This window comes from Apteryx mantelli, chromosome 4 (genome assembly GCF_036417845.1).
Source record: "Apteryx mantelli isolate bAptMan1 chromosome 4, bAptMan1.hap1, whole genome shotgun sequence".
NCBI classification, from domain to species: domain Eukaryota; kingdom Metazoa; phylum Chordata; class Aves; order Apterygiformes; family Apterygidae; genus Apteryx; species Apteryx mantelli.
This window is the reverse complement of record NC_089981.1, coordinates 50476631-50489557: the sequence shown is the minus strand read 5'-3', so window position 1 is coordinate 50489557 and position 12927 is coordinate 50476631. Positions and strand designations below refer to the sequence as shown.

Sequence of the window (12927 nt, the reverse complement as noted above, 5' to 3'; positions counted from 1 at the left end):
AATGTGCTCTAGGTGACCCTGCTTGAGCACGGGGGTTGGACTTAGACGATCTCCAGAAGTCCCTTCCAACCTCAACCATTCTGTGATTCTGTGATGCTGCAACAGGCTGTTATCAAGTATTAATTTGCATTTTTAATAGAAAATACAGATAAACTTTATTATATGAAAATATCTATAGGAAGGAAGTCCTAGTGAATAATAATGCTTTACTTAAGTGTGTGTTACAGTTGGAGACTTGTGAGTAATCGAAGCTAAAACCAGGATGCTTTTACAGTCAGTGTGAATAGATATAATATAAAACTAGTGTAAAACTCCACCAGAAATTTACTTGAATCAATAATAAGCAGGTCCTTTCAATCCTTTCCTTTTTAAGTTAAAAAGGAAACAAATCCAAGCAAACAAGAATGGATCTGTTGGGTCACCCTTAACTGTGGTTTTTAGTAGGTGTTTACTATTTTTGATGTCTAATTTTGTGCAATGTGATGAGCTCTTCATGTGTTTGAGATGCAAGATGTTTACTTTCTGTATGCAATTAATATCTGAAATGCTACCTTTTTTTTTTTTTAAACCTTCATTCTTGGAAACAGGATCATTTCACTTCTCCAGATGAATATGATGATCCTTCTGTCCTCTATGAAGCCATAACAACCCATGAAGAAAATCTAGTTATAGCACATGAAGGGGACCCTGCTTGGCGGAGTGCTGTTCTTTCCAATTCTCCCTCTCTTCTCGCTCTGCGTCATGTAATGGATGATGGCACCAATGAATATAAAATCATCATGCTGAACAAACGCTATCTCAGTTTCAGGGTCATTAAGGTAAGCTTTATGTGTACATTCCAACATGATGGTGTGTTGTAGTATGCTGTAATAATTATAACAAACTGCTATTTTTGACTCAAACAGTTGCCTTTTTGTTACTAACCTGTTATTGCTGGGAATTCTGCTTTTCATGTAGTAGAAGTATTTTTGTCAGAAAATTAGGTCCTGCCTTCAGATATCTTCCTCCCCCTGTCCCATGCTGTTCTCAGATTTGCTTTACTTTCACTGTTGTAGCCTGTGTCCTTTCAGAGCAGTGAACATCAATGGTTGTAGGTCTACAGTGCAGAGGCCTATTTATAGCAAAGCAGTCTTTGCATGCTCTCATTGTTTCAGTTTCTGACACAGCCTTTCTACTTGGCTTCTGTCTGTCGTCTTTTGCAGGTGAATAAGGAGTGTGTGCGTGGCCTGTGGGCAGGGCAACAGCAGGAGCTTGTCTTTCTGCGTAATCGTAATCCAGAAAGAGGAAGTATCCAAAATGCGAAACAAGCATTGAGGAACATGATCAACTCCTCTTGCGACCAGCCAATTGGATACCCAATCTATGTCTCACCTTTGACTACTTCCTATTCGGACAGTCACGAACAGCTTAAGGAGATTCTTGGCGGAGCTATCAGTTTAGGAAATATCAGAAACTTCATAGTGTCTACCTGGCACAGGTGAGCAGTGGAGATGAGTTCTCATTAGTATGTGTTCATGCTTCATTCTTCATTAACTAGTCTCATGCATGCCAGCAGAACATAATTTATAATATTCAGTCACATAAAAATAAATATTCCTTGTCTCTTATTTCAAGGACATCTGTAGCATATGGCAAATTCTGTGGCACAGGAGTTAATCCTCAAGGCATATAAATAATAAGCCACAAACTGTAAATGACAGCTCAGAAAAAACGGAGGACAAAGTCTAGATGCAAGAATTACAACTTAAGTTCTAATGTCAGGTCTGCTAATGAGAGACAATGCAACTGTTATTTTTCAGTACCTGCATTTTTCCTGTCTATAAGCCAGCCTCGCAGTATCAGGACTATTCATTAGGGTTCCAGTCTGGTAAACATTTAGCATGCAAGTGCCAACACTAATATTGTTAGGGTATGTTCATGCATAGTCACTCAAGCTTTAATTGTTGTTGTTCAGAATTGCGTAAGTGCTTATAAATACCCTGTATGTCAGAGCTAGAAAAAGTTACTGTAGCAATCATGATATATCCTCCCTCCTTACAATCCCTTGCTAACCCCGTATAAACTCTTTTCCCGCTGTATTTTACAGCCCCTGAGAACTTCTGCTTCTCTTGTGGCCCCTTATGACTTTGGCCCTGAAAGCAGCAGTGACATGTATGTCCCAGTTCTTACCAGTTCCTGGAGCTGGTACCATGGTTGGAACTCTCTTGTTGCTGTTCTGTTATTCATATTTATACCTAAGCATCTACAGGATATCAAAACAGAATGTGCTGCTTTCCCCCCGGACATGCCATGTTTACTACAGTCTGTGGTGTGTATGTCTCTTCTATCATCATCCGCTTGTCTGACATGTGGATAGAGTAATAGATGAAAGTATAACACAGAACAGTGTTTGGATACAAGCTGGGTATGCTTCAGAGTTCTCAGTCCCGGGGGCAAATAAAATTGGAAAGGATTGCTCAGTGTATTCGAATGGGATCAAAGGAAAAGAAAAATAAATAACAGGAATTGAAAGGAGGAGGAAGGTGCTGTGTTTTTATGTCCATCTGAAATTTGTTTATGCAAATAATACAGTGAAATGCCTCTGTATGGTTATATACTCTGTAAAATGTTGGCTAACCTGCCAGACGAATACTCAAATTTCATATGAGAATTTGATTCAAAGAACCGCAGCATGCAATAAGAGCTTCAAAAAGCTGAGTATATTACTAAAGGTAACAAGAAAACAAATATATATTAAAAAGAATGCCAGCATTCTTTCTGTGCTCATCTAAATTACAGAAAGACTTTTCAGGACAAGACCAGCTGTATGGGTGGTATCATAAGGAGAGTACAAACTTTATTAATACTGTTATCAAATAACCAGCACATTCATCCAGCATTTTGTATGTAGAATTGTATCACTTTATTATACTTCAGAGGGGCTTAATTTTCAAAAAAGGCATTTGTGTATGAAGATTTGGCATGTCATAAATAACTATTACTTGAATAGTTATCATGAAGAAAATGGTCATCTCCCAGAATGCAACCTTTAAATCGACAGAGCATATTCTTAGAAAATAAAATCTAGTTTTACCTGATTTTAGGGAATGTTACAGACTGTGCTGAGTGAAGCCTTTTGCTTGTCATCATAAGGCATTTAGGCATCATCATAAGGAATCCTGATGTTCAGGAGGCCTGACTATATTTTGTCGATTACATTATGTTTTCAGACTAAGGAAAGGTTGTGGAGCTGGCTGCAATAGTGGTGGAAATATTGAAGATTCAGATGCTGGAGGTGGGGCTTCTTGCACAAGTAACAATGCAGCTATCAATGAGTCGCAGAGCAGCATGTCGCAAGGAGGAGGGAATGCAACTACAGGGCAGGGACCTGGAGCAGTACAGCACCCTCCTGTCACAACTCATCCCACAACTCATTCTGCAACTCATCCTCCAACTCACCCGGCAACTCTGGGTAAAGTTAAACAAAGTAACAATTTTATGCAAGTACAATCCTATAGCCAGAACTAGTCTTTCAGCTGTGTAGTAGGCCTAGGTTACAAGAAAAAAGTTAACTTGGTTATGCAGTGTTAACAGCTGCTGGATACATGCCTCAAACTACAGTGCTGTTCTGTGCAATGACAGGTTCCCAAACAGAGATTAGAGCACTAGGGCTCTGGTTATGATAGCAAAATAGATGAAATAACTCTTTGCAACACCTTTTTTTACATGATTGACCTTTTGACTTCTGTCATTTTTGCCTGTGAACACTAAACTTGCCATATCTTGTAAATATCTTTGTATTTCTTATTTATACATTGGAATGGATTGTCTGCTTCTATGGTATTTTAGCTGAATCCTATCCAAGACTCTGTAGTTAGTGATCCGTAGTTAGTGAGGTGATAAGCAGCAAGGCTGAGCAAATATGCTTTTCCAAATGCTGCCTTTGCTCACAAAGGATATAAATGTGTATAGTTGAATGTACTGAAAATCTTTTGATTTTAAAAAGTATCTTTAGGTCCTTAGCTATGGAAAAGTATTCAGTATACAGATGCTTAGTATAGGAAAGGTAATGACACTAAATAATGCTCATGAAAGTTGCCATTTTTGTTTCCTGCTTTCAAGTCCATTAAACAGATTTTCTGACTCAATCTTTGAATGTGCAGTCAAGTATATTAAGAAAGAATGTTTAGTATTTTGAAACATGGACACTTGCACCAGTTGTAATGTCTTCAGTATGGGAAACTTAAGTAGTCACTTTAAGAGACGGATTGTGTGGTAAGAGCAAGGCTGAAGCACTTTTCAAGCCATTTGTATTGTTGGGATTGTAGATAGAATAGAATAACAATTTCTAAGATACGATGAATTGAACAGACTCAGATGCTTCACTGTATAAAGTGCAACAGATCTCTTCTCTGCAATACTGCTGTTTCAGATGTTTTTGATAGATCCATCAATTTTGTATCTACATGCTAAAACATTTGTGTATAGAAAATCTAATATGTGTGGGAGGCTTTATCAAACTCTTCTGATTCTGTATCTTTTATTTTTAGGCACCAGTCACAGCTCTCACTCTGTGCAGTCAAGCCTTGTCAGACATTCCCCTGCCCGTGCCTCAGTAGCTAGCCATTCATCTTATTGCTACGGCAGTCGTCATTCATCTCTTCGCACATCCACAACAGGCTTTGTGCCTTGTCGGCGCTCTTCCACCAGTCAGATATCCCTTCGTAACCTCCCATCATCCATCCAGTCCCGCCTATCCATGGTGAACCAAATGGAACCTACAGGCCAGACTGGGGGCAGCGTGCAGCATGGCCTACCTTCTTCTAGCAGCTCCAGCCAAAGCATCCCAGCCTGTAAACAGCATGCCCTTGCAGGCTTTCTAGGGACAGAAGGAGGGAATAATGCAACTGAAGGTCAGTTAGGTGGTAATGCAAGTCCTGCAAATCAAACGCAAGCCAAAAAGGATGAAGTTATTTACAGAATCCAGGTGAATAGTCCAGAAGAACAAGTTAACTTATGGTTCCTTAGCCATTTGCTTTTGTTAGCGTTATCTTTATCTTGTGGAAATTAATACTTCTAAATACATACACAGTCTGGAATGCCTCAGCATACAACTATTGTGCAGTTATGTTTGGAAAACTAATGTAAACATAAGCTTTTGTGGACAAGCAGCCTTCCTGTATGCTGAGACATGCCTGCTTACATTTCTTTCGCGTATTTCTGTAATGTAGGTTTGGGAATGTCAGCTGAACTCTATTCTGTTTCACACTTCAGCTGTTTTGCTTGTACTGTCTGTCTATTTCATGGCAACATGTAAAGCTGAACAGCTTCATTTGCAGTGCTGAAAGCACATATCTTTTTTTCTTCTAAACTGAATAAATTTTCCACAGAAGTAAGTATAAAATATGTATTTAGTCTTTGGTTATTGCCACAAGCTTGGGTCACTGAGCAGCTGACAGTACACCGTTGACTAAGTTAATTATGGCAGCCTTACTCATTTTGTGGAAATCCGTAAGTTTGTATTCTTGCCTATCTAGCTTTCAGTAGGCCCACATACATGTCTTTGGTAGTGTATTAGTGGGAAACATCAAGAAGTAATTAATAGGACAGATCATCGTGAATTTGATTTCACTGCAGACATCACCTCATTTTAGAGGAAACCAGGTCTTAATCATAGTGAGCAAAGTTGACAAATTTGGCAGGTCTGAGCTTGTAGCTTTTGTTTGCAGACAAGGGCCCTTCTACAAAGCTGTTTAATTCCCCTGTGTGAGGAGAATGCACGCAAATTTGACATATACCCTTGGATAGTGGATATTATACAGTTCTTTCTGTCCTTGTATAGGAAGACATTTAAAGAGTTTTCTCCTATTGCCCTCTTTCAAATGTGGAAAGCCAATTTACTTCAAAACACCGGGTGGGTCTTGGCTAATCATGCTAATAGTAAATAGTCGCCTGGCCTACCAGTAAATTCTCTAAGCTCATGATTCGCAGTATATCATCCTGAGAAGTGGTGAGCCAGTTCTAGCAGCTTGTCGTCACTGAACTCCTCTTCCCTCCTATTGGGCCATGTGCTGCTGATGCTTGTCTTGTGCCAGCTCCTCAGACTCTTCTGTGAGCTGGTGTAGCTGCATGAGGGGGTAGAAAAAGGAACCAGAGCTGCTGCTTCAGACAGTAGTGAACCAGTATCTTTTCAGCTGTCTCTTAAACCACAGACCTAACTTCCAAATTCTGTGCTGCTCAAGCTTTTTCATAACCTGGAGCTTGAGTATGCAACACTGAAATCGGTCAGAAACTGATTTCTGTGGGGTTTGAGGTCACTTCTCCAGAAGTATGCAACAGGATAGTTAGTTTTATCTATTTCTTTTGAATTTTGGATGAACTAATGGTCAAAACTCAATTCCTATTTATAATTATAGATAATGGACCCTAGTCAAGTACTGGAAGGGATCAACATGTCAAAAAGGAAAGAGCTGCAATGGCCAGATGAGGTGATACGGCTAAAAGCTGGAAGAAACGGCTGGAAAGACTGGAGTCCTCAGGAAGGCATGGAAGGCCATGTAAGTTTCATGAAGAACCTGCCATATTAATCTGTATTTAAAAAAAAAAAAAAGTGTAAGGGGAGATGGGGGGCACCAGACAATCTCTTGGCTGTGTGTCAGACTGCCTAGATATCAAGTCCAAGGATAGATTTATAGTAGGCTTTCTCAGCAGCTCTCCTCTAAGTTACTGTTGCTGGAAGAGCAGGTCTAGGATTCCAATTTTGAGCAGAAGGATACTTCTGCAGCTGTATCGAAAAGATGCAGGATGATTCAAATGTTTTCAACCACATCTTCATATGTGCCTTCTTCCTACTCCTCTCATGAACTTATCTCGGGCACTGTGCTTATTCATTCAGCCTTCATTTTTCTTTCCTTAAGATGTCAGTCCTTGAGCAAATACTGAAGGTAAATTTATCAACTAGTGCTTAATTGAATGGTTAACAGTATTTGTTTTTAAAATTAAATTATTCTGATGAAAACAGAGCTACATAGATTGTCTTTAAGTGTCTAGATTATGTAATAGGTATGTAATAGGTGTTTACTTTTCTTTAAAAAAGAAATATGCTATAACTAAAATTTGCAAAAGGGTATGACTTACCTTCATCTCCCTCTTTTGTAGGGATGTTAACTGCATTAAAAAAACTGCATTAGTTGAGAAGCATGTCTCTCTGTATAGTCTCTTTTTTGAAGAAGAAGAAGAAGAAGAAAAAAAAAAAAAAAAGCTCCATCTTTGAGGGTTTTTTGGTTTTTACTGAAGGGTATAGTTTTTCAACCTTTAGGTGTAAAGATTCTCCAATGAATATTCTTTCATTGGTAAATAGTGCCAGGGAAGAGTCACTGACGTTTGTGTCTGTATTGGTTCTTTGGTGCTACTGTATTTTCATTTGGAATGGGTCAGTGCTGACACTTCATAAGAATTTGCTTTGACTGACTGCTTACATCACTTGGAAGTGTCGCTTATTTGTTAGATTCAGAGGGGTTGCTGCTTTGACTATCTATAGTAAGCTTACCAGTATCAATAAAGCCATTAGTTCTTAGGATAGTCTTTTCTTTCTGATACTGCAGTTATGGTCCTTTCTGCAGACAGACAGAAATGATTCTTACCTTCTGGGAAGCTGCTCATCAAGCAATTTACCAGCCAAAGCATTATGTTAGCTCTCTCGGTATGCAGTTCAGCCTCAGAAAAACACGTGTCCTGGTACTACTTACGTATCAATAATTATGGCCATGTACTGAGTGGCATATAGATTTTCTGGTGCATAACAAGGGGAAAGAAGCAACAGTCAAAAGTAGATGCGAGTAAAAAGAGTGGAAGAATGGGAAAACACAGGAGTGAAGAGAAAATAGAAAGACAGCCACATTGTTCCTGGACTTTGCAAATAGGTATAAAAGATAAAGATTCAGGCTTGAATTGTAACAAAAGGTTGGGAGTCATTGCTCTTAAGATTTGTGTGTGTTCTGTATCAGGTTTCTTGAGTTGTATAAAGTATAAAAATACATTGTAACTATTATGAGGAGGCTATTGTGTTAGTCTTGACAGTGATGATACCACCCTTAGTAATACTCATTTAAGTGTGATATTACAGGAGTAACTTCGAATTTCTGAGCACTACATAGTCATAGTGCACCTTTTCCAACTATGCCTTTTCTTTGGCTAAGCACACAGTATTATGTATGTAATATACAAAGACATCACAGGGTTTCTTCAAGGAAATGTAGCAGTCCTGTTTAGATTGTTGCTGCATGTTCTTCAGGTTAAAGCCTACTCTGCATTATGTTTCTATGGGATAGAGAGCAAGATACCTCTTCCTGCCCCCCCCCCTCCCGCCAGGAGGTTCTTATCTCTTTGCTATCTGGTGGTGTAATTTTGCATGTTATCTGTTATAGAAAATGTGCAGTTGTCTTATTAATGTCAGAGTTGCTCCTTTTATCAGCATCAAATGAATGCTGATCATGATTCAGCAGGAGGTGAAACTGAAACTGGGGGAATGGTTGCAGTGAGCTACACTCTGTACAGCTTGTACGTATATACTGTTGGTTGTTAAGAAGCCCCAATATTGATGCCTTTGAAGTAAGCCACTAGCTCAAAGGCACCAGTTTTAAGTTGGACTACAGGGATATAATACTTGGACTTCACTGGGAAATGTTTTGTGCATCTGTGGATGGAATATGCCTGTCCTCACTCTAGAACAATGTAAAGTTTATTTGGACAGGTTTTGATAAAATCGGGCTTGAAAGAACTGCTTGAATACTGCACTTTTGCATCAAGCAAGAGGAGACTGAAGATACTGTGCTTCTGCAAACAAAATGCTCTCTCCATGGATGCAGCATAGATCACGTGCTATACAAGGCTGAGTCTTGTTACCCTGTATTAGAGAAATCTTTAGCTTGTCAGCTGGGTACAGTGATAATTAAAGGTGTCTTTTGGATTTGATTGTGGATGATGTAGATTACTTAAGGTTTTCTTTCTCTCCTTTTCTCTCTTTCTCTCTCTCTTTTTTTAATTATCTGGCTCTTTTAGAAATCTTAAACTCTGCTGGGGCTTGGATTTTGTAAATACTGTTTTTATTTGCTTTTCACCTTACCTTGGCTTGAATTTAGAGTTTTCTTCCCACAGCTGGGGAATTTGAGAGCATTCTGTTCCTGTGGAGGTGGCAATACGTAAAGCCACATTACTGGACCACTCCTGTTGTTCCTTTGGTGCATCCAGAAGTTAAAGGCAGGGTGCTTTTTTTATGGAGGGAGCTGAGCAGACAGTTGGTCATACAAAGACCTGGATGGAAAAGGGTTCTTCTGATGGCCAGTATCAGGAGGGATTCTTGGAAGCAGCAGATGAAAATACCTGAATGCTGTTAGGTCCAAGGGAGCATGTGATAGCAGTTCATGGCAGTGTTTCTGAAATTCTTCCTTTTTGTAATAATTTTCATTTTAAATGATCTTTGAGTAATTGAATTTAAAAGAACATCCTTGAATTCAAAGTGAGTAGGAAACAAATTAAGACAAGGAGTTGACTTAGATGACTGTTTTACACTAACTCCTGATAATGGCACAGAACTGTAGTTTGTGCTGCAAAACATTGAGATATTTTGAAACTCTTTCACTACAGCTAGAGCTTCCAATTATATAAATTCCTTATGTGTACACTTTTTCTATAATTATTCACAGTTTTCATGAACTGTTTGGTTCTGATTTGGGTCAGTTTTTCTTCCCACTAAAATTTGAATCTGGCTGGCAGTTCTCAGATAAGCTGCTGCAGATCTCTAGCAAAACTTACATGAATAGCTCATTTGTGGGTATGTTTTCACTGAAAAATGAGTGGCTAAGACAGTATAGCTTTTTTTATTATTGCTCCCTTTGCCCTGCAAAGGTCCTGAATTATCAGAGACAACTGTGAAATGGCAGTTCTCCCCCTGGAACTCATGTTTTATTATACTTGATTTTTTTCCAGGTGATTCACCGCTGGGTGCCTTGCAGCAGAGATCCAAGTAGTCGGTCCCACATAGATAAGACCATCTTGCTGGTTCAAATTGAAGATAAATACGTTGCTGTTGTTGAAACTGGAGTCCTCGAACTTGGGGCTGAAGTGTGAATCTCTCTGACAGTTAAACTTCCCCTTCTCCAAGGATTCAGAAGAGAGGAGGGGGCAGAAGAAGCAGTTCCCAGGGCATGAACCTTTGGTCTGGTTGTAGGAAAAGACTTGAAACAGATTTGTCTAAGCCCCTTGCCCCAAATAAACAAGTGTAAGAAATTTTAAGTTGTTAGCTGCTGAAGAAACATTTGCATGAAGGATAAATTTGTTGAGACATATCTTCTTGTTTATAAATTTTGTTTATGCATTGCGTAATGCTTTAAATCAACAAACTTTTCAGTTCTAAGATCAGAGCACCTCATATTTTTCTAATTGTTTTGCCAAAAATTGCCATGTCTTGTCACAGAGTACGTGGAATTGATTCACCTTATTTTAAAGAAATTGACTAGCGTACAAACCTTCACTTTGAAACACAATATAAAGGCTTCATGTGTGGCAAGAAGAGACTGAACAGATGTATAGATTCTTATTCCTTATGAGCTAAAACATTAATGAGAACTGCACTAATTTTTTTACAGCAATGCACTAAAAACAACCCTGAGATTGCCGAGAACATTTATTTATATATATATAAATATAAATATATAAAATACCATTATTTAAATTGCCTTTGGGATTAATCCCCTCCTTCTCAATATACGTGTTGATGGTAAGGGCTGTGCCATGGGTTTGGTTCAATGTTCTGTATTTCATACAAGTGCATTTGCTGCATTGTCTTCACAATAAATGGTAAAGTAACAAATGTCTAGAGATGTACCTGAGTATCCCTGTACTACATCAGACTTTACTGTGGTGGCAGTGGTACATCAAGTCTGTACAACACATCTAGCTTTAAAATGGACCCCTATATACTCTTTCATCTGTCCTCCACTAGCTAGCCATGTCTACTTTGCTTCTTTACACCCAGAGCAGGCTATGTTGTTTTGCTGGCTCTTCTCTGGCAGAGATAGTTATTTTTGTTGTTGTTGTTGTTTTTAATGGGGAGGGGCAGGTCCATTACTTCATGATTCTTGGAGGCTTTTTTGATTCCATCCAATTAAAAAAAACTTGACTTTATCTTTTAAAAAGCTTTTATAGAAGGCACAGCCCTAAACTTATCACTTTTACCACCTTGCCTTTTCTTTCCCTTTGGTCTTCATTCTTTTCTATGACTTGAATTTTATTTTCAATGATTATATATTCTATGTAAGTGTAATTTGAGTATTTATAACTGTGAAGTTGAATTATTCATGTGTTACATATCCTAGGTTTTATTGTGTTTTTTTAAATGTGTGTATTCAGGGAAACAAGTAACTCAGAACTATCATGGGAGTGTGAGAGGGAAACTGCGGTTTGTTTTTTGACTTGCAGCTCCTATGATTCGCTTCTCTTAATCCATAAGAAAAAAATGTACCTGTTGTGATTGTTTCCTGTTTCTGGTTTGTAATAATGTAGGACTTTGTGGGGAAACTGCACACAGTCCTAGCTTTTGGGAGCAGCCATCTTCTTCCTGGTCACTTCCACTTCTTCCTAAATAACGTAACCAGAAGACACTTCTGGTATGTCACAGAGGTTATTGTAATTATTTCTCTGACATCAGAGAAACCTTGTTCATTATATACCTAATGTAAGAGTGAAATTACATGGGTTGAGAAGAAAATGTGGGAAGAAACAGCTAGCTAAAAAATGATATTCGGATTCAAGTCACTATGCTTTTTAGCCATGAGAGGGTAATTCTGTATGCCTGGTAGCTAGTCAGTTGCTAATACTGGTCCCAGTGTATTATACTGGGGCCTTGCTTACATCATACAATATGCAAAGCTTGTACTCCATGTACTGTGCATTTTACAGTTGCATATTATTCTTCTGTTTATGCAATCATATTTAATCTTGGTATAAATGCACAGTTCTGGATCTGCCACCTTTGAAATAATTTTGCTGTTCCACATAGTTTATCAGATGTGCACATGATAGTGTACTTGAATTCATCTCTTGCAGATCTGAAGATGTAGCACAATAGATGAACCTTTCTTCAGCAGACTTGTAATTTTGCTGTTGGGAGCAAAGAAAAGGTGTACTTTTGAATTGAAGCCATTTGAATTAAGGTTTTATTCTATATCCTTCCCTTCAGATAATTACAGGGTTTTGTGTACCGCTAGGGATATTGCTTCATAAACATTCTTTAAAAAGAATTTCTTTGGAAATAGGCCCCCATTTGATATTAGTTGCAAAGTTGTTTTTCTGTATTGAAGCCTGGAGATAAACAGATGACTGAAAAACAAAGTATGTACATAGAAGTTGTTTAAAACTTGATTGAAGCAACACTTTCAATATGTTAATGCTGACTTTGAACAATCTTTTTATTCTCTTTAAGGCAAGATAGTGGCAATGTCCATTGCTGGTAATGTACATGGTAGGAATCAATAACCTGTTAACATTAATTAAAAAAAAAAGAGAGAGAGAAAGAAAAAGTAATTGCCTGGAATTAGATTAGGAGGCAGCAGATGGGAGAAAAAGACCTTTCCTGAAGGGTAAAGAGAGTTGATGAATCCTTTTTTTGTTTGTTTTTTATCTTAAGGCTTCTAGTGTGCTGTCATCAGGAGATGGATTGTAATGTGGCCAGTTAACAGGTTAATAGCTTCTTTCAGATATTCAGCAAACACCTGTTGTGAAGTCATTCAAATAGTGCTTGCGCCTGTTCCAGATCTGCTCAACTGAAATAACCTAGTTGCAATTTCACTCTTCCATAAGGTTTTGTGAAAATAAACTTTTTAAAATTTTCCCATATTCTGAACTTTAAGATTTGTGTATGATTATATGTTGGTTTGTGTGAAGTTAGTG

General features: G+C 38.3%; 1 protein-coding gene across 5 annotated transcripts in view; it reads left to right on the top strand.

Annotated features, from left to right (window-relative positions):
* The window catches only part of PCNX1 (pecanex 1), a 92352-nt gene extending 81503 nt beyond the window's left edge, over positions 1 to 10849 (top strand). For all 5 annotated transcript variants that reach the window (XM_067296540.1, XM_067296537.1, XM_067296539.1 and 2 more), the window contains 6 exons: positions 588 to 818; positions 1203 to 1477; positions 3210 to 3451; positions 4530 to 4966; positions 6396 to 6536; positions 9967 to 10849. In XM_067296540.1, coding sequence (XP_067152641.1) covers positions 588 to 818; positions 1203 to 1477; positions 3210 to 3451; positions 4530 to 4966; positions 6396 to 6536; positions 9967 to 10107 — 1467 coding nt within the window. In that variant the 3' untranslated portion in view covers positions 10108 to 10849. The remainder of the gene's footprint in view (positions 1 to 587; positions 819 to 1202; positions 1478 to 3209; positions 3452 to 4529; positions 4967 to 6395; positions 6537 to 9966) is intronic.
* The last annotated feature ends 2078 nt before the right edge of the window (positions 10850 to 12927 follow it).